Source organism: Patagioenas fasciata, chromosome 1, assembly GCF_037038585.1.
Source record: "Patagioenas fasciata isolate bPatFas1 chromosome 1, bPatFas1.hap1, whole genome shotgun sequence".
Lineage (NCBI taxonomy): Eukaryota > Metazoa > Chordata > Aves > Columbiformes > Columbidae > Patagioenas > Patagioenas fasciata.
In genome coordinates, this window is record NC_092520.1 from 128742408 (window position 1) to 128763002 (window position 20595).

The window sequence follows — 20595 nt, forward strand, 5'->3', positions numbered from 1 at the left end:
TCTAATAATTTATATATATAAATATATATATATATGAAGCTCTTAAGAAAAAAACAAAACAAAAAAAAACACAAAAAAAACACACACAAAAAACCCTTCCAGGAGGAGGCTCCGTTGTGTTCATTTCTTTTTACCGGGGCCAGGAGCTAGCCTGGCCATGTAGGCCTGTGAGGAGGAGCTTCCTTGGGAGTGGGCAGAAACATGCACTCTTCAGGAAGGAACACCGGCGCTGCTAAGAAGGGCTGGGGAGCCGGTGTCTGCCGTGGGGCCGCCGGGAGGGGGCACCGCCTCAGGAAACGCCGCGGGGTAGCCGGTGAGCAGACTCATACGACAAGCCCGGCGTGGGAGGAGCCCAGGTAGGGCGCCGCCGGTGGGCACTGTCCAGGCGCGGTGGCGGGGCCGGCATAGAACGCGCCAGCGGCGGAGAGGCCGCTGTTCCCGCCAGCCGCTCCCGGCAGCACCGCGCCCTGGCGGCGGTGGCAGCGGCGAGCCCGCCCCCCCGCGGGGCGGGGCGTACGCGCCGCGCTACCAATGGGAAGCGGCTTATCTGCATACCGGCCGAACGGCGCCGCGGGACTCCGCTTTGCGTGGACGGCAACAGCCGCTGCCAGCACGGGCGGAGCAGCGGGGCCGGGCCGGGCCGGGGGCGCGGAGCCGTTGGGGCACATGCGGGAGGTGGCCCGAAGCAGAAGCGGCCTCTGCAGCCCTCGCCCTCATATTGAGGTGGGGAGGCCTGGGTGGGGCCTGGCGCGGGCCGGGCGTGTCTTCAGTGATTTCAGCTCTTTTAGTATTTGTCCAGTAGGTTTCCCGCCGCGCGGGAAGCCTCACCCGAACGTATAAAAATAGGCGGGGCGCGCATGTGTTGTAGGGGCAGGGGTGTGTCCTAACTGCTTGGTATTGGGAGGTGGTGCTGCGGAGTCTGAGGAGGCGGGGGGGCAGCGGTCACGGTGCGCCCCATGGCGGCGTCCGCCCAGGCCCCACTGGCGCCCATGAGCGCGGAGCAGGCGAAGGGTGAGTGGGGGTAGAGGGGGCAGCGCTGGCGCCCGGGCCGGCTGGTAGCTGTGTGCCCGTTTCCCGCAGTGGTGCTGGCGGAGGTGATCAAGGCCTTCGGGGCGCCCGAAAACGCGCAGCGGATGGAGGAGGCTCGGGACAACGCCTGCAACGATATGGGCAAGATGCTGCAGTTCCTCCTGCCCGTGGCCACCCAGATCCAGCAGGACGTGATTAAAGCCTACGGCTTCAGCAACGATGGTGAAGGTGGGTTGATCCCCGCCGGGTGGGGAGCTCTGGGCTTGCCGAAGAGGCGACGGTGGTTGTGTGCTTCCTTCTTACCCTCTTTCTTGCAGGGGTCCTGAAGTTCGCCCGGCTGATCAAGTCCTACGAGTCCCAGGACCCAGAGATCGCCAGCATGTCGGGCAAGCTTAAGGCCATGTTCCTGCCGCCCATGACGCTGCCACCGCATGGGGCTGGGACCGGTGGAGTGGCAGCCTCCTGAGACTGTGGACCTCTCCTGCCCTGCCAGGGCTGTCCTCCCAAGGCATGGGTCCTGTCAGCACTTGAACAAGGGAGACACTGACCTGAAGGGTGTGGGATGCTTTGTGTATGCTTATGTGTATGCTTGTGAATAAAGAATATCTTGAAAATGCCTTCAGGCACAGCCGCTTCTCCCTGGTGCAGCGGCAGTTACAGCAGTGCCCACCTTATTTTTTATGAAAACTGTGCTAGTGTTTCAAGGGGCTCAGTGTATACCAAGTTCTGCAAAAAGGTAATTGATTTTACAAGCCTTGGTGTGAAAGCCCCAGGGCTTGAGATGGAAGTGTATATATATGTATATTTTTTTTTTTTAACATTTCAGAGGTGCTAAGCCCTGTCTAAGAGCAAGCATTTACAAATGTGGTGTTTGAAACATACTAGGTAACATGTGCCTAAACACAACCTCCTGCTGTTTTGCAGCTGAGACCCCTATCCCCAGCAGGGTCAGGGCACATAACTTATTCTTGCCACCAGTGCCTGTGGCTGCATTGTTTTCCAGCTGAACACATCATCCCTAAAGAAAAAGGCAGCAGAGGAGCAGCAGGGAGCAGCACCGTGTGAGAGGGCTGAGCTTGCCCCATTTGGCCGCAGCCTGGATTAGAACAACAGAAACAGTGTGGAACAATATCTTGTGTCTTTTGGGACTAAAGAGAGACAAACCTGGCAGGGCAGCCTCACTCCAGTGTGAGATTTTTCTGATTCTAGCTTGGTTCAAACAAAGGGACATCAGATGTGGCTGCTTGTAGCCCCCAGCCTGTTGCCCTTGGAAGCATTGGGGTCTTTGGGGAGGGCGATGGGTGGCAGGGCTGGAGGTGGAGGAGCCAGGCCAGGAAGAGCAGGGAGCTGCAAACCAGGCATGAGAGAGCTGTGTCTGGTTTTGTCTTCCGCACTCTTCAGTTATGAACCGGGCAGGAATGTAGCCAGCGAGGGCGTGAGCTGAGTCGATCAGAGGCAGGAAGAGCAGTCAGTCCCTTCCGTCTCCATCTGCCTCTCCCAGCTTGGCCTTGGCCTTCCCTCCACCCCTCTAATTATTCATTAACTGCAGCCCAGGAAGTGCTTTGCAAATGGTGAAAATTAACCCCTCAGCTTGAGGCCTGCGGTTTGCCTGACCTGGAGCTACCTTTTCTTCTCATTCCACCCAAGCACAGGGGGAGTTGGGGGCTGTGCCTGTGCAGATCAGACACAGGTGAGTCATGGGAGGTGCCGCAGCCAGTCCCCAAGTGCTGCCAGCTGCCCCTCCAGAGACAAGGCACTCACCACCATGAGCGTCCAGCCCTGTCGGGCGGTGCGAGTCCACTTCTCCTCTGTCAAAGTCTTTGATCTCTTTCTTAAATCTATCTCAAGATACTGTATTAATAATTCAAATATTGCTTTATATTTTTCTAGTAGGATCCCCTGGATAAGGGCTGTGGTGTTTCCTCCACCTGTTGCTGTTAGTGCCCCGTTAGTGGGGGTCTGGGAGTCAAGATCCCGATGCCATCCTGTGGGTGAGTGCTGTCAATGCTAGTTAGGGGAAGAAAACAAGAGTGGTTGGTGAGAAAAATAAAAATACTGGCAGTAGGAATTTGGTACAGAAGGGGGAAAAAAACACCTAATAAGAGCTACAGGATAGCTGGAGGACTGGAGTTCATGGTGTTTTAGATTGCTGCTGCTGGTGTTATTGCTCCTTCTCACTATAATAAAGAGCAAGCAGGGTTTATGATGCCCAGTCCCACAGTTTCTCTGCCAGGCCTGCACCTGCAGCATCTCTGCATGTTTTTGTACAGAGAGAGGTTCTGGAAATAGAACTTGCATGGTGAGGTGAGAAAATTGGCTGATGTTAGAAAGTTATTCAGGATAAGAGAGTGGGAGCTGCCTGTGAATAATTGCAGAAGGACCTTATGATAGTGAAGGAGTGGACAATAGAACAGAAGATGAAATATAAATATAGACATATGTTCATGGAGAAAAATAATTCAAAATTTACATATAAAACAATTAACTGTGAAGTAATTGTGACCTCTCTAGAGTAAGACTGTGATCATGTATAAGTCCATGCAATTGTTAGCTTAATGCTTGGCTGTGGTGAAAAACTAGCAGAAATCATCACTGTTGCTATGTATATATATACATATGTAAATAACTCACCACTATGCTGAACACTGCAGTTCTGTGCCACCCTTCACCCTTATTTCCAAATCAATCCAACAGAGTTGCAAACATCTCAGAGAGGGACAGCAAAGGTGATCAGAGCTGTAGAAAAGCTCTGTATGAAGAACACCTAAACAGGGTTGGAGTCTTCAGCCTGGCAAAGAGCTGAGGGAGGATATGGATGTTATGGGTCCGTGTCATGAGCAGCTTGGAGGGGGTGAATAGAAATCAGTTGCTGTTTTTTCTTTCTTTACAACAGCCAGATGTTAATAAAAGTGGGCAGAGAGTAGATTATAGACAAGCCAAAGGAGGGGATGTTTCTCTAGCTAAGCAGTGGAACTGCTTGTGAAAGGATCATAAATTTGTGATGGATTTGACATTTGACTCTACAAGTAGCTGCAAATAGAAGCTTAGGGAGTACAGGGGGAAAAGAAGCTCCATGCATAACCTCTTCTTCTATCCTTCCTTCAACTACCATTTTGATCTCTGGATCATGTAGTCCACCCCCCTTGCATATGGCAGAGCTAACCCCAAAGCTAGATCAGGTTGCTCAGGGCCTTGTTCAGGTGGGTCCTGAACCCAAGCAAATGGCAGGAAGATGTGCCAGGGGAGATATAGGTTGGACATTAGGAAAAGGTTCTTTACCCAAAGGGTGGTGGAGCACTGGAACAGGGTCCTCAGGGAGGTGTCACAGCCCCAAGCTTGACAGTATTGAAGAAGCATTTGGGCAATGCCCTCAGACACATGGTGTGAATTTTGGGGTTGTCCTATGCAGGGACATAAGTTGAACTCAACGATCCTTGTGGACCCCTTCCAACTCAGGACTTTCTATGATTCTGTGATCTCAAAGAGTGGAGATTTCCCAACCTCTCTGGGGACCTGTGGCAATTGCTGAACTGCCCTTGTGGGGGAGTGTATGTACAATTTTTGCTCCATACCCAATCAGTATTTCCCTTGCTGCAAGTTATGCCAGTTGCTTCTTGTTCTTTTGCTGTATCCCACAAAGAAGAATCTGGCTCCAAAACCCCCAGTCCTCCTCTAGGTAGTCTCAGACAGCTGTTAAATCCCTCCTTAAGTATATTTTCTCCAAGCTGAAGAAGTCAATGTTCTCCACTTAGTGGCCTTGTGCTGGATTCTGTCCAGTTTCCCAGTGGTGGTGTTTGGTGTGTTTGTTTATTTTGTGTGTGTGTGTGTGTTGGTTGGGTTTTTTGTGTTGTTTGTTTGGTTTTTTTTCCAGTTTTTGTTTGTTTTACAGTGGTCCAGATGTGAGTGTTTTTTAATTAGCTATTTAATTTGTCTTCTCCTCTGAATTTTTTCCTGTGCTAGCTGTGGCTTGGCTCCACAAAGGATTTACAGGATGAGGTTCCACCATCTGTGTTGTACTGAAAGCTGAACAACAGCATAAGAGTAGTCTTTTTGCTGAAATCTCTCGACCCGTTAATTATATTAAGGGAGTATTTTAGCAGCTCAGTTATAGTCGGTCATTGCATGCTGCAGCCATTTGTGAGAGCAATCTCAAAGATACCAACCAGTTGCTTCTTTACTGTGGTATTTCCCTCCCTTACCAGAAGGAACTCCTCACTGGTAGTTTTTAATTAGATGGCCCAGGTTAAAGACAGCAAGTCAGCTGTGTGCATCCAGACCTTTTCTGAGCTGAAAGCAACCAGAAGTATAAATTATGTGATTTGGGATTTGTATCCACACAAATACTGACATGTGGGTTATGCTGCACCCTGTGGTTTGTCCTTCTGAAGCATACTGAATTACATTAGTTTAGTGCTAATTGACTCTTTCTCTTCTGATTTGGGCTCTTTGCTACCTTGCTCTTTCCTTGTTCCCCTGTGTTCCACTAAAGTTCTCTTCTTTGGACGGATATTCTGCTTCAGACAGTTCATAAGGTGTAGAGATGCCTAGGTCTGATTTTTGTCTGCCATAGCATCATATCAACCCTACATAATCTAATATTCTTTTGATATCAGGAATTCTTCTTTGGGACTTCTGCCCAGAAGTTCCTTTTGTTTCTGTCCTACAACTAAACAATATTTGTTTCCTGTGCCAGTGCTAGACTGGCTCAGATTTACGTACAGTTTTTTAGGTGCAACTTCTACAACTTTGTGTAGAAGTTGTTCCCTTGAGACACAGGTCTCTGTGCATTGAAGGTGGATTTTCTTTTGTTTTGTTTGTGGTTTTTTTTTCCGTAGTATCAGTTTTTAGTCAGTACAACTGGATTCCTACAGCTTACCACATCCCAGCTCATCATGTGTGTGAAAACTAGAAGCATTTCAAAAGAAGCTGTTGTAAGTGCCTGCACTGCCTTTCTAGCAATGAAGTTTAGCTTCCCACTCATCTCTCCTGCACTTCCCTTTGTGGTTAGTTTCTGTCTTGGCCATGAGTTTTGCCTTGGTCGTTCCTAGTAGCCTGTTCAGCCTTCTGCAGGATTTCCCAGTCTGGTGGTGTGTAGGGAAGTTATGCAGCTGTTGATACTTGAAATGAGCAAGTCTGTTGCTGTTCCTGCTGCCCACACCCACAGAGGATGGTTGATGGTTGAGGTGGCACCAAGGAAGAATCAGGCTCCTTTGACAGCTGGATTGCCCTCTTTCGCCACTGCTCAGCTCCCATTCTTTCATGAGACCTGCAGACCTTGTAACCAGTGCTATGGAAAAGGGCAGTCATGGGCTGTAGTTGGAGATGACCAGGTGACTGGAAATGGTTCGTTTTATTTCGTTCAGCTCTCTTGGTTCTGTGTGGGCCCTCTGCCCTGCTCTCTGCCTGTTTTACTGGGCAACTTCACCACACCTTCCACCCTGGCCCTTTTGAGCCACCACCGCTCATGTCAGTCGCACCCACCAGCAGGCTGTTTTTGGGAAGGCAACACTGTGATGAGAGTGCTGGGCTGGACCTCCAAGTCTGCACCTCTGGGTTTGCATATGTTCTCCCTGTGGCTGTACAGAGCGTGTAGGATATTTAGGTGCCGAGAAGGTTCATCAGGGAGCTGCAGTGTGGAGGTTGCAGCTGGGCAGCTGAGGGCAGTTCAGGAGAGCCAAGCTGGGTGTCTGGGTGGTCATGACCTGCAGTAGGGCGCTTCATTGCTCCATGTATGCTAGCATGTGCTGCTTGCTTCAGCCTTGCAGTTGTCTGGCTGACCCCAGGTAGCTGTGGTCCCCTTGGCACCACAGCAAGGGCTTGGGCGTGTGAAGCACTCATGGCTCCCCCTGGCCTTTTGAGAAAGAAGGAGCACAGAGGATGTGCAGAAATGAATTTTGTGAGTGTGGCCAGGACCCAAGATGCACACATAGAGTCAACCTTGGTGTGAAAATAAGAGAGGGACCCAAGAATAATGGGGGGCGGGGTGGGGGAAGGCGAGGTGGAGAAGACGCAAAAGGAGAAGCAGAAGTGTGTGCAAAGCAGCTTGGGGCTGGCGAGCTGATGGCTCAGAGCTCTTCCTGTTCCTGGTGCTGCGCCTGCCCAGCTTGCACAGGCTGTGCCCAGCAGCATTGTGCAGAGGGACAGAGAGCGAGGCACCTATCCAGAAGCAGTGGAGAGGATATGGACTGACGGTAGATGCCAGGAGAGATACATGGCCAGCTCCCCAGAGGAGCAGAAAAAGCTTGGTGTTGGGTACTCCAACACAGACCTCCAACTTCCCTTTTCTCGCCGGTGCAAGCTGATTTATCCTCTGTTTCTTGAGTTGTTTTGGTGGTAGCCACTTGGCTCCCTCTTCTTTCAGCCTCCACGATGGTGAGGTAAGAGGGGCTGAGTAGTGTGTGTGTTGGGGGGAAGGGGCAGGGAGAGGGACCAGGAAAGTAGGACAGATCAGAGCGGGGAATCATTCTGAAAGCTGTATCTTCGTGGAAACCTTTCATAGGCTTGGGGAGGTATTGGGTAGAAAGGGCTGCTGCTGCTGGCTCTTACCTGTGTGGGTGCTTCTGGGGATGGTGACATTCTTCACTGAACAAGTCTACACAATGGTGCCTGGCCTTTTCTGTTCACTTGATTCTGTTTTTATGTCCTCTGCTAGGTGGTTTCACCGTGACCTAAGTGGGCTGGAAGCTGAAGCCTTACTGAAGGGACGAGGTGTCCATGGGAGCTTTCTGGCCAGACCCAGTCGGAAGAATCAAGGGGATTTTTCTCTTTCGGTTAGGTAAGTAACTTGGACCCCACTTCTGTCTTTCCAGGGTTACATTTGCAGAATGCTTAGATGCTCACATGTCCTGTGGCATCTTCTTCATCCTGTCCTTATTCCTTTGAATTCTTTCCAAGATAAGCTTCTTAGCATCCCTCAAATTGCCCCAGGAGCTTCTGTTTCTTGTCATCTCCTTTCACTGGGATGGTTTGCTCTGGTTCCATGGCTGGAGATAATGCAGAACATTTTCTGCCTCTTTTCCAACCACCTCACTAGACTGCTCTGTGCATCATCCCACAGGGTAGGTGACCAGGTAACTCACATCCGCATCCAGAATACTGGGGATTTCTATGACCTCTATGGAGGGGAGAAGTTTGCCACCTTGTCAGAACTGGTGGAGTACTACACACAGCAACAGGGCTCACTGCAGGACAAAGATGGAACGATCATCGACTTGCGATATCCTCTCAACTGTTCTGACCCCACTACAGAGAGGTATGGAGAAAGCAGAGCAGCTGGTGTGACTCTGTTGAGACCTCCTCTATGTTTCATGGCCTTCTTTCTGCCCTGCCTGCATTCTCATGCCAAACCCTGCAGAAAGTGTCTCTTGCCTCTTATACCCTTCTGTGCTTCCACATGAGCACCATCTCCAGGAATAGCTGGACGTACCTTGACTCATCACAGCAGACCTAGTGGGGTTCCATTATTACTTCTGGTTTCCTGTTGCTTTTGCTATTTATATGCTGTTTCCTAAAAGCAAAGCTTGTGGCGTTAGTTACGGGTATGCAGTGGTCTGTAGAGTGACATGTTATTGTGGATGCCCTGAGCCTTGCCCTCAGCCTCCTCGGTTAGTCCAGGCCTGGGTGACTCACATAGCAGAGAACAGAACCATGTTTCCCTGCTGTTCCTAGCCTGCTTAGTCTCCTTCCTGTCCCCACTTTGCATATGTTTCTGACACCAAGTTCCTAAATCAAATCAGGTGGTTTTGCCCTTGTGCTTGCAGGCTCTTTGATGCAGCTCCGGGAGCAGTTGCACTGTGCTCTGGGGCAGACAGGTCCTTCTTGCACACCTGGAGACAAAGGGAGCAAACATGCCCTGAGCGAAGCATCTAGGTACACCCCTGCTTACTCCAGGGTCAGGCTGCAGAGGGGCCAGGGTCTGCATGTGCTGGCTGTCCTCCCCTCTCAAGGCTGTTGGGTTGTGGCCCTGCAGTTTCCTCTCTTCCTCCCTGCGGTTGGAAACTTCTCCCCCCATCAGGCTCTTATGAAATCTCTCACTCTCTCCCCAAGTGATTTTCCATCACGTGGCTTTAAAGAGCTGGGCTCTACTGGGGGAAGGGAGAGGTGAATAGGATCCATTAACCCCTTCCTACTTGTGGTGAGGAGGTCTGGAGACCTCTTTCATGAGCAGGAGGGGGTCAACCATTCTCCAGGGGGCATCTGAGCACTGGCACGTGGTGGCTGAACCCTTCTTTGGGAGGGGCATCAGAAATTAATGACTGCTGTGTAATGGAAGGCACCAGCTATTTCTTGCGGTGATGATCAACAGAAGTTACTTTCCAAGGTACAACAACTGCCTGCTGCCTTCTTACTGTCAAAATGGCTTCTAGATCTTGTGTAGAGGAATGTGTTGGTCTGGCCAGATGCATGGGTAAGTGAGGACCTTGGCTACAGTTCTTGGGAACATAACCATGGCCATGTTAAGTTCACCATAGACATTAGTACCACCTCAGGTCTCCACTGTTAGCTGCCCCGTGGCCAGCAAACCTGTTCCAACAGCTATAACCACACTGGCTTGTCCACTGAGCATCAGCCTGGCCTTGATGGCAGTGCCTGCGGTGACCTATAGAGTGTGGCTGCCATTCGTTGTGGTACCTTTGATGAGCGGGACCAGGGAGGGGCATTGCAAGTCAGTCTGATGCAACAGCTACCTGCTTTGAAATGCTGCTCACCAGGGGAGATGGCCTAAAGCAGACGTGCCTCCAGCTGTTGAGACAGCTCTGTGGAAACGGGACAGAGCTGCAGTCAACATGGCCTTCAGCTGGCACAGCAGCTGTGCGGCAAAGGCCCCTGAAGGTAGAGCCCAGCACATGGCTCCAGCTGGAGATGGGGATATCCCAGAACTGTAGGCCCATCCCTGCTGGAAGAGAAGGGCCCCATTCCCCTTCCTGACAGCGAGCTGGGAAGGAGAGAAGGGGCTGGGGCAGGAGCACCAGGGGTGTTGTGGCCATTGGACTGAGATGGGTCCAGACCCAGCAGAGGCTTCACCAGAAATGGGTACCAGGAGCAGCGGGATGATCCAGAGTGTTTCCCAGCGCCCAGAGCATCTCACAGCTCTTAACTTTCTATGATTTGGATCTGTAGCTCCAGCTGCCAAGTGAGTTTTGTAGAAGCAGGACAGCTGCAGTGAACACGGCCTTTTGCATCTCTACTTAGCAGCTCAGCAGTGCCCCCTGGACCTTCTGGTGCGGTCCAAAGAGACTGTGAAGCTTGGGACAAGCATGAGGAACTAGAGGATCTGCACAGAGACAACCTGGGTCACATCTGGATTTTCTGCAGGGCCAAGAACCCTGCAGTAGGAGGATAGGCCAGGGTTGTCCCATCTCCCAGCCTGCTTCTGGTGTCCATCACTTGTACTGACACTGTACAGTGCAGTGAGATCCACCAGGCAGGCACACCCTCCCCCTGCCTCGAGACCTTTGCAGGTGGGAAGGGTCTTGGCAGCAGCTGTGCCCTCTGCACCACACTTGTGTCCCTCTGCACCCTGGGGCCAGTCCTGCAGCAAGGTAGAGAGCACCTCAGTTAAATGGGGATGCTTCTTACTTCATGCTAAGAGGAGAAACAGAGCTGCTGACTGGGTGTTTGTGCTGAGGATAGGAACACACACACAGATCTACAGCAGTGACAAGTACCAGGAGAGGAGCAGAATATGTGTTCCAGGTGGCTCCTACTGTTAACTCCCATGGCTGGACTGATCACTGCAGTGTGATGTGCCCAGAGAATAGGAATCATCCTCTGACTGAGTTTCAGAAAGAGGGGTCACTGGGATAGTTCTTTCCTGGATCTGATCTCTACACAGCCATCTGGGTGCTGCTAAATCCAATGGGAGAGTCTGACTCACCAGGGGTTTATTTTTATTTCTCTGGCCTCTGAGTTTCTGAACCACCCTGCAACAGTAAGGCTGGAATGATGCTGGGAAATGCTGAAACCCACAGACTACCCTTCCCTGACTGGTTTTCAAGCCAGCAATCATTGCTTACCTGAACTTGTGTGCATCACACAACTGGATCACACTTGGTGCTTTCCCACTGTGTTCTCTGGTACCAGCATTCTGCTTCCTGGGCACCTTCTACCTCTGCCTCATCCCTTGCCATTTCCTTTTCTTGCCATCTGTCTCATCCTGCTCCTCCCTTGGTTCCCTTCCCTCTCTTCTCCCCTCCTCTGTCTTCACCTTCCCTTCTTCTTCCCTCACACTTCCCTGGTATTGCTGTCCTTCACTCATCAGGTCAAGGGCATCCACTTTCCTCCATCTTCACCTCTCTTCTGATCCTCTCTTATGTTTTCTTAGGTGGTACCATGGGCACCTGTCAGGCCCTGCAGCTGAGTCACTTCTCCAGGCCAAAGCCACCCCTTGGACCTTCTTGGTGCGGGAGAGCCTCAGCAAACCTGGGGATTTTGTCTTGTCTGTCCTCACTGACCAGCTTAAGCCTGGGTCTGATGCTCCACCAGCTGGTGCAACCAGTGCCTCTGGGGCCCGACTCAAAGTCACGCACGTTAAGATCATGTGTGAGGTGAGCAGTTGGGAAAGCAAAAGGAAAGGGAGTGAAAGAAATCTCTGATGATCTCTGTTGATCATGTCCTCAAAAGCATGGGCCTTGTCAGCTTGATTACCATTAGCAGTGTTTTGGATCAAAGTGCTGTCACCTTGCAGGTTCCTTATGTCCTCACCCCAACCTGGGTGACCATGGGCAGTACTGGGTGCTCAGACATGGGAGGAAGCAGGGCTCAATGTGACCAAGAACTCCAGTATGGAGAGTTTGTGGTAAAAGGGAGAGAGGAGGATTCACAATCTAATTATGAGTTCACCAAAAGTGTTAAAAGTTTGGGGGGGGGGGTGGGGGGCATCTGCAAGGCCTCCACACGTAGTCTGAAGGATGTTACCAACTTGTCTGTCAGAAGTTCTCCTATTTATTTCATGTGGGATGATGCAAAGAGAGGAGGAGGGAGATTTCAAGGACAGAAAGTAACTGACCTGAAGTGAAGCCTGAGAGCAACATACATTCTCTAGGCTTCCATCCGCTGAGAACTGGAGTCAGTTCACCATGCTATGAACTTGGTGTTCTTAGGGCAAACTATCATTCCATCTCTCTGCCAGAAGTGCTTTTCTAGATGGCACAGGGTGGTTGGTGCCTATGGCTTTGCACCCCTGTTACCTTTTCCCTGAGCATTATCAGCTTTGTCTATAGGAATGTCATGAGTGGGGCATTACACATTCTTCCTCCTTTTAGAATGGACGCTACACAGTTGGAGGTGCTGAAATGTTTGACAGCTTGGCAGATCTGGTGGAGCACTTCAAGAAGACTGGAATTGAGGAGGTGTCTGGCTCCTTTGTGTACCTGAAGCAGGTAAATCCCATTTGTTCTGTTTCTTAGACATTCCTTTGGAGAGACCCCCTTCTTATTTCTACTTTGTGTTCCTCTCCTTCTTTTCTCCATAGCACACAGAGGAGACTTTGCTCTCCAGCAGTGTCTCTTTCTCGTGCCAATCCATTGTGTTTTTCCATCCCCAGCCCTACTACGCTACGAGGGTGAACGCTGCTGACATTGAGAATAGAGTGCAGGAACTGAACAAGAAGAGCCTATCTGAGGAGACATCAAAAGCTGGATTCTGGGAGGAGTTTGACGTAAGAAACTGCTGGGGGCCGTTACTCTGGCTTTTTTGGGAAGTTCTTGTGCACCACTCATTCTCCATCCCTGATTTCTTCCTGGGCACAAGCTTCTCAGGTGTCTTGTAAATTCTTGTCAATTTATCTTTGAAATAAGTATCTGTTTGGAATGTGTTCCTCTGGGGAAAAAGTGTCATCTTTAAGTGATCCCAGTGAGACAGAAATGTGCTTTTTCATGGTTGGGAGAACAAGTCACCAAGACAGTAATGGCATGAACCTTGGACATTTCAAGTCTAGGTTTGCTTTTCACTTCTCTGCTTTCCCACAAGCACGTCCATGTGTTCCCAGTGTCACCACTGTTCCTGAGTGCCCACCTTCTCTGTCATACATTTGGCCTTGCTGTGACTGTTCTCTCTTCTGCTCTCAGAGTCTGCAAAAACAGGAAGCCAAGCATCTGTTTGACCGTCATGAGGGTCAGAGACCTGAAAACAAGAGCAAGAACCGATACAAGAACATCTTGCCCTGTGAGTCCTGCTTCACCACTATAAAAATATCCCCAAATAGACAGGCAATGAAGAGCTGTTCAGGTTGTCCCCGGCCTTGCTTCAGCCTGCTCTGTCCTCCAGAGTGGATTACAAGGTGTGAGACGTTAAGAATTTAAGAGCTGATGAGAGAGCTCGCAGGCTTTTCATGTCCTTGAAGGAAGCAGGGAGGGTTGCATCAGACTCATTAGCTTCTGATGGTCGGTCAGGGGTAGAGAGATGGGAGGATAAAGTGAAATTGGTCTGACCACAAAGAGGGAGAGGTGAAAATATGGGGCATGCTACATGCTCTGGGCAACTTGAACTAGGTGGCATGGGGCAGCGAAGGAGCTTTGTGTGGCTGAGCACAGAGTATCTCATCGTTCTGTTTGTTCTTTCACTGCATCCCCAGTTGATCACTCCAGAGTTATCCTCCAAGGAAGGGACCCAAATATCCCTGGATCTGACTATATCAATGCCAACTATGTCAAGGTGAGACTCTTGGAAGATGGCTATATGCCCAAAATGGGGGAGGCCCTGCCTGCTCCTGCAGCCCTCCTGATCTTCCCCTGTCCACACACAGAACAAACTGATCAGCCCAGATGAGTGCACCAAGACCTACATCGCTAGCCAGGGCTGCCTGGATGCCACAGTCAATGACTTCTGGCAGATGGTGTGGCAGGAGAACACGCGCATTATTGTGATGACCACACGGGAGGTAGAAAGAGGGCGAGTAAGTAGCAGTTTGTGGGTGTCTCAGAGCTGCCCTCTTTTCCCCTTCAACAACTGCTCTGCTCTTTCCCTCTTTCCCGTCTTCTGCCCATCCTCACCCTGCCCTCTCTGCCCACACAGAACAAATGCGTGCCTTACTGGCCAGAGGTAGGCAGCATGAAGGAATACGGTCCCTACCTTGTGGAGAACGCTGGGGAACATGATGCATTGGAGTACAAGCTCCGGCACCTCTGTGTGTGTCTGAAGGATCATGTGAGTATGCCTGGTCGAGGGCTGTCATGGAGCCTGTGGGTCTAATGGTCACTGTATGTCTAAGGCTGGGAACTGCTGGGTGCTGTGGTGATGTTGCTGTTGTATCGTTCTTGGGATTGATGTTCCCACGTGGTTTGGGCTGGAGTCAACAATAAGTGTGCAGGAGACAGAGACTCCCTCTACCTTCAGACCCACCTCTCCCTGGGACAGAGGACAAGGATAGGTCTGCTTTCCAGTTTTACCAGTGTGGTGTTTTGTCATTATTAGGGTAAGGCTGTACGTGAGATCTGGCACTACCAGTACCTGAGCTGGCCTGACCATGGTGTACCCAGCGAGCCAGGAGGAGTGCTCAGCTTCCTTGACCAAATAAACCAGAGGCAGGAGAGCATCCCAGATGCAGGGCCTATTCTGGTGCATTGCAGGTTGGTACAGAGGCTGGGGTTTGAAACATTTTCCAGCCTTTATGTAGGGTGAGGTGTAGAAAGTCTGTCCTGCTGCACCAGCTCTTCCCTGGGACTTGTGAGTGAAGCTTATGCCAGCCTTGCTTTTTCCTCTTTGATGCCCCCAAACCAAACTCTGCTGCCTGTTGAGTCCTTGACTCTTTTGTGGCATTTGCTAAACAGATGCTACAGGTGCTGCATCCTTCCCCAGAAGCAATTGCATTTTGTTTCAGGAGCTGTATTGCTCTGACCTCTGCTTGTCCTCTCCTTACAGTGCTGGGATTGGCCGCACTGGGACTATCATCGTCATTGATATGATAGTGGAAACAATCTCTACCAAGGGTAAGAGGACCCCACAATGTGTTGAAGTGAATTGGCCTACCCACTAGGGCTGTACCCTTAAGTCCAGCTGCAAAGGGGTGAAAACTCTCAGGTATCAGTGGGAGAGATCCTGCTACAGCCCTGGTTCTGCTGTCCCCGCCACATGGCAGTTACTAGATCTCTGCACAATATACACTTACTGTGGCTCCGACCTTTCCTGAGCGTGGGCTCTTCCTCAAGGGTCAGGCTTGGAAGATGTTGAGCAGGAAGGAGGGAAAGGAGGAATAAAAAGTGTGGAGCGGGAGTTTAAACTTCTTGACTGACCTCCACTGTGACTGCTTTTGGTGGAGAATTGAGGGAAGGGTCAGTGAACACACCCATAAGCTTTTCTGATGCCTGTTGCTAGGGCTGGACTGTGACATTGACATCCAGAAGACTATCCAGATGGTGAGGGCCCAGCGCTCAGGGATGGTGCAGACAGAGGCCCAGTACAAGTTCATCTATATGGCCATCTGCCAGTTCATAGAGACGACCAAGAAAAAGCTGGAAGTTATTCAGGTGAGAAGGGGGAACTCTACTTTGCTGTCCTCTGAGTATGTGCCTTGCGTGGTGCTGGCTCTGAGCCCAGGGGCTCTGCTTCCCAAGCTTTAAGCTAGCACTGGGACCTACGCAGACTACGATGGTGCACCAAGATTTCAGTCCCTGTCCCTTTGAAATTCAGGGGACAGCATTAGCAGCTCAAGTACCAGCCCCTTCTGACCTGCTAAGCAGCAGTAAGTTGTAATGCAGTTATTTCAGCTACATTCTATATCACATCTCCACTAAGTGTGCTTTGTTACAGGCTGAATCTAAGACAGGCAAAGACTCTGACCTCTCCTTTCCTCTTTGTCTCTCCCGTGCTGGTTCTGCAGGTACCACCTAAGCTCTTGTGGAAAGGATTTTTGCCTACTAGCTGAGAAGTGGCATTATTTCTCTCTCCTCATAGCCTCTGGCAGCACCCACTAGGTGCTGCTATCTGTTTAATATTCTTTAGCTGACATGAGACTCCCAGGCATTCCAGTGCCTCCAGAAATGTGCTGCTCTGCTGTTCACCCATGTGTAAGGATACTTTTGCATCCCTGCTGCTCACCTCTGCGAGAGCAGTAGGGAGGGTGCACTGAGCCTGAGGGCTTCAGCAATCCACCAAGATCCACTGAGATCGTAGCATGAAGCGTGGTTAAAAAGCCAGAACTCTTCATGATAACTCACACGCTTCCTCCACACCACATTCTTCTCACCTTGATTTTTCTCTTCTGTAGTCTCAGAAAGGCAAGCCAAAAGAGTCTGAATATGGGAACATTGCCTACCCCCCTGCAGTGAGGAATGTGCACGTCAAGGCTTCACGAAAATCCTCCAAGTAAGAGCTCACCTAAACTTGAGGCGCAGCTATGCCTGCCTCTGGCAATAGTCTCGCTGCTGGCTTGGCTGGCTTCTTCCCCATGCTCACTTTTTCCTTTGTTTTTCCCTTGTCTTACAGGCAGAAAGATGAGTCAACTGTTTATGAGAACTTGGGGAAAAAAGAGGAAAAGGTGCGGAAACAGCGCTCCTCAGAGAAGAAGATGAAAGGTTCACTAAAGAAAAAATAAGCATGCTTTGCAGATAGCTCCATGGGGGTTTTGAACCTGTGGTGCAGAACTGGAGCTCACGTCCAGGCTGGCTTATTTCCCATTCCCCACTTTCGGACTGGAACCAGGCTTTAGCCCTTCTCTCCTATGCCACCTTCCCGTGCCCTGAACCAGACTGCTTTCCAGCTTAGGTGACCAACTCCATTGTGCCTTGCCTCTGCAGGCCAGTGAAGTCTCCTGCTGCCCCTTTGCCATTCATTAACAGGGAAACAAACAAACAAACCAACCTCACAACAACAAACAAACCCAACAAACCAAACCAAAAGAGCTCTTCTTCCCCTTCTTCTCTGAGCATGGAGGCCAAACTCACCTCTGCTGTGTCAGCTGTAGCTGACTTCTTGAAGAAGAGCTAAGGAAGCTCTTTACAGGAGCTACATCTCTGCCTACTGCTGTGGGTTAGAGTTTAGCCTGCTAGTGTTCCCTGAAGCCTCATCTTTTAAAGTCTGGAGTTTTTGACCTGTTTCAGTTCAGCTCCTCTGCAATTAATTAGGAAACTTCCTGTTACCTTAATACCAACTCTGCGCCCTACAAACTCTTTTCTAATTAATTCTTCAATTGGATGCTGTAAATATATAAGAATTTGATGTTATGGCTATGTTTTCTCCCTTGTTTGTAAATAAATGTGTATTTGTTTGAATGCTGACTCCCAAAAGTTTTTTTCTATAATTTATTTTTTGAGTATAGCTGTACTTGTGGCTTCAATTGTGGCTTACAGAAATGGCTCTAATTTAGTTTTCATCACTTCCTATAGCCTCTTCGTCCTGGTTTTGGCTGGAATAGAGTTGATTTTCTTCCTAGTAGCTGATATAGTGCTGTGGTTTAGATTTAGAATAACATTCATAACACATTGATGTTTTAGTTGTTGCTGAGCAGTCACGGACTTTTCAGCTTCTCACACTGGCCCATCAAGGAGAAGGTAGGTGGTGCACAAGAAGCTGGGGGGCGGGGCTCAGCTGGGACAGCTGACCCCAGCTCCCCAGAGGAATATCCCATACCATATGACATCATGCTCAGTATATAAGCTGAGGGAAGAAGAAGGAAGAGGGGTGTTTGTGGTCATAGTGTTTGTCTTCTGAAGTCACTGTTATGTGTGATGGAGCCCAGCTTTCCTGGAGATGGCCGAACGCCTGCCAGTGGGAAGTAATGGATGAATTCCTTGCTTTGCTTCTGTGTGCAGCTTTTGCTTTCCCTATTAAACTTTCTTTCAGCTCAGTCCACAAGATGTCTCACTTCTACCCTTCCGATGCTCTCCCCCATCCCACCGGGAAAGAGTGACCAAGCAGCTGGGCAGTGCTTAGTTGCCAGCTGGGGTTAAACCATGACAGCTCCTGAGCAGAAGTTATGACCAACTACAGTGGCTCCTTGCTGTGAGACTTGAATGCTGGTAGTTGTCAGGTGAGTGAGAACAGAAAGTTAGCTGTGTCAAACGCAGACACAGGCTTTTGCACTGAAATTTTGGCATTTGGAAAAGTCATCTTCATGCTTCCAAATAATTTGTTAGTCATTGTTTCATCTGTCTTTGGTGGTGTCCAACCTGAGATGGAGCGTAAGTCATAAGGGCTGCTTCAGAGCATGGCCACATTGTGGCTTCACTGATACTAGTCAGTCACCTACAAGGAGGGGCTAAGTGAGCTGGATTGTTTAGGCTTATTAAGAGGAGGCTGAAGGTTAAGCTACTCTCATCTACAGCTACACAGAGGAGTGGTATGAAGATGATAGTAGTGGCAGATACTAAAACCAGAGGCAATGGTCCCAGATTGCAGCTTGGGAGGTTCAGGTTGACCACTAAGACTGCTTTTATCAGACAGCATTCAAACAGATGCAGGCTTTTAACAATGGAATGGATAAAGCCACAGCTGATCTGATCTGGTATTGTATAATAATAGTGACACAGCAGCAGCCTGGACTAAAGACTGCCAGAAGTCTTTTCCCATCACTATTTATATCCTTGGTGGTGTCAGAATGGGACTCAGCATGTTTTAAAGTCTTGCCAGTTAAAGCTAAGCCTCAGCCTGTGAACTGTACCCAGGAACCCATTTGGGAGAATGCTGAGAGTCTGGAAGAGCCACAGCTAAGGAGTGCAGACCTGAATCTTTCTGTGGCAGTTCGCCTAGATCACGGAGAACATGCTGGGGGATCCTTAATTTACCGGTACAAGTACTGCTGAGGCTGCAGGCATTTAATACTCAAAGAAAAAGATGGCTTAGGTGTCCTGGACTAGGACCTGGTTAGAGTTGATGGCAGGAAGAGCTCCATGCCACTTAGGGAAAAGCCTGAACTAGGTCACAAAGTGACCTAGAACCCAGAACAAGAATGCTTGGAAATCTGGAAGGTTTATCTGGTCTGAGACACATCTAGGCCTTGTGTGGGCAGATAATGGCATTAGAGGGCCCTGTACAATCAATCACTATCAGCTGTCTGACATGGGACCATACTGAGCACTTCAAAAGTCCATCTCTAATTGTCTCTTGCTTTGGTGTGGGGACCCTAAGGCCCTCTGCTCTCAGTCTAGAGCACAAACCCAGCCAGATGGGAGAAGGGGCAGAAAGGAGAAGGAACGTGATGTACCTTGAACTCTGGCTATTGCTGCTGTATCACAAGCTACATGGAACAATGTGCCTGCAAGGCAACATACCTGCCTGAGAGCCAGCAAGGTAAAGCAGCTATCAGCTTGTAGAAACCAACTAGAAGCAAACACTGCATCCATATAACCCTGCCACCTGCCAGTGGATGTGCTCACACTCATGCATTTTGCACGAGGGAGCAGGAACCCCATCAGCGAGGCCGTGGCAGGATGATGGGTAGGGTGATTTAGGTAACTTCAGCTACATTCCCTGCTTTGGTCTGGTGCCAAATGCATAGACATAGCCAAGGCAAGGCTGGACAGCGTACGAAGGAGTGGACAAGCTCTACGAATGCTATAGTAATTTCAGCCATGTTAACACAGAGAACAGTGTTTCCCCAAGTCAATGATGCATGGCACAGGTACAGCAATAATATACTTCCAGGATGAAAAAAAACCTCATCCTGTTAGAAAAAAAAAAAAACCAGCTTTCACTCTATGTCTAGGCAACAGGCAAGCTTATAAGGGAAAAATCACAGCACCAAGGATGAGTGCCACATGCCATCTTGTGCATACTAAGGGGTTTCTGCTCCTGAGCTGCAAACTCTGCCTCAAGCAAGCAAAGGCAGAAACAATGCCACAGCAACAATCCCATCTTTTTGAGTTCAGCAGCTGGTTCTGGAGCACATGGAAGCTGCCTGGGAATAAAGACATACCAGAGATATTGGGAGGAAGGACACTGCTTTGTGTCATTTGACATGGCAAGAAATTTGGTTGGAAGTGTTCAGAAAACAGACAGATGATACCTCATGGGCAGACCCTCTTCCCCATGTGCTGGACTTCAGCTTCCCTCAGCCTGTGAGACAACACACGGGCATTTACTAGCTGGCTTTGCAGCTCTGTTGCCAAGAGAAGAAAAGGCAGGAAAGAGATCATGGAGGGAAACACTGGACAGAGAAGTAAAGCTTAAAGATGAGTGGAGGTCTATTTGTGTTTCACACCTGAATGCTGCCTGACACCCTCTTATAAGCCACGGATCTGAAGACCTACTCTCGGGAAACACCTGCTTTTGTTTTAGACTCCAGAGCTTTATGTGGCCATTAATATCCACTGTCTGCAGATCGAACAAAAACTGTCATGATTGTATGTCAATAAATGTGGCACTGTAGTCTGCTCTGCTTTATGCTTAGGCACTTAGACATACAGATAATTTTTGTCATAGGTGGCTATTTGGGAATGCGTTTTCAAAGCTGCTTCAAAAAATTGGTGCTTCCTTGATGTTGCAAGTCAAGAGACAGGTATTAATTATGGCTCTGATTTCCAGAAACAGTGAGTTGTAAAACCAGGAATTCATAGATTCTATGTTCCTTTAAATATCTTGTGCTCTGCTTCACCTATGTAAGAGGTCCCTAAAGGTCTCCCCTCTTCATTG

General features: G+C 49.6%; 3 protein-coding genes and 1 non-coding gene across 8 annotated transcripts in view; 3 read left to right on the plus strand and 1 right to left on the minus strand.

The window, feature by feature from the left end:
• PHB2 (prohibitin 2) overlaps window positions 1-20595 on the minus strand; it is a 108603-nt gene that overhangs the window by 79277 nt on the left and 8731 nt on the right. The window lies entirely within an intron of this gene.
• On the plus strand, window positions 587-1646 carry C1H12orf57 (chromosome 1 C12orf57 homolog). 2 transcript variants are annotated; one of them, XM_065849152.2, is made up of 3 exons: window positions 587-723; window positions 1081-1257; window positions 1347-1646. In XM_065849152.2, the coding sequence occupies exons 2-3, from the start codon at window positions 1134-1136 to the stop codon at window positions 1493-1495; spliced, it is 273 nt and encodes a 90-aa protein (XP_065705224.1). In that variant the 5' UTR covers window positions 587-723; window positions 1081-1133; the 3' UTR covers window positions 1496-1646. The 2 variants fall into 2 exon arrangements, with proteins under 2 accessions (XP_065705224.1, XP_065705216.1); XM_065849144.2 differs by lacking the exon at window positions 587-723 and adding an exon at window positions 799-1011.
• On the plus strand, window positions 768-827 carry LOC136097394 (U7 small nuclear RNA). Its single transcript, XR_010650783.1, has one exon. It is a non-coding gene; the product is annotated as a U7 small nuclear RNA (small nuclear RNA).
• PTPN6 (protein tyrosine phosphatase non-receptor type 6) lies at window positions 1743-17243 on the plus strand. 4 transcript variants are annotated; one of them, XM_065840697.2, is made up of 16 exons: window positions 1743-2719; window positions 2920-3020; window positions 7682-7804; window positions 8087-8281; window positions 11354-11576; window positions 12294-12410; window positions 12575-12688; window positions 13098-13194; window positions 13604-13683; window positions 13775-13924; window positions 14044-14175; window positions 14443-14597; window positions 14890-14957; window positions 15343-15494; window positions 16235-16332; window positions 16453-17243. In XM_065840697.2, the coding sequence occupies exons 2-16, from the start codon at window positions 3007-3009 to the stop codon at window positions 16559-16561; spliced, it is 1827 nt and encodes a 608-aa protein (XP_065696769.1). In that variant the 5' UTR covers window positions 1743-2719; window positions 2920-3006; the 3' UTR covers window positions 16562-17243. The 4 variants fall into 4 exon arrangements, with proteins under 4 accessions (XP_065696769.1, XP_065696779.1, XP_071670721.1 ...); XM_065840707.2 differs by having other exon boundaries at window positions 2923-3020; XM_071814620.1 differs by lacking the exon at window positions 1743-2719 and having other exon boundaries at window positions 2748-3020.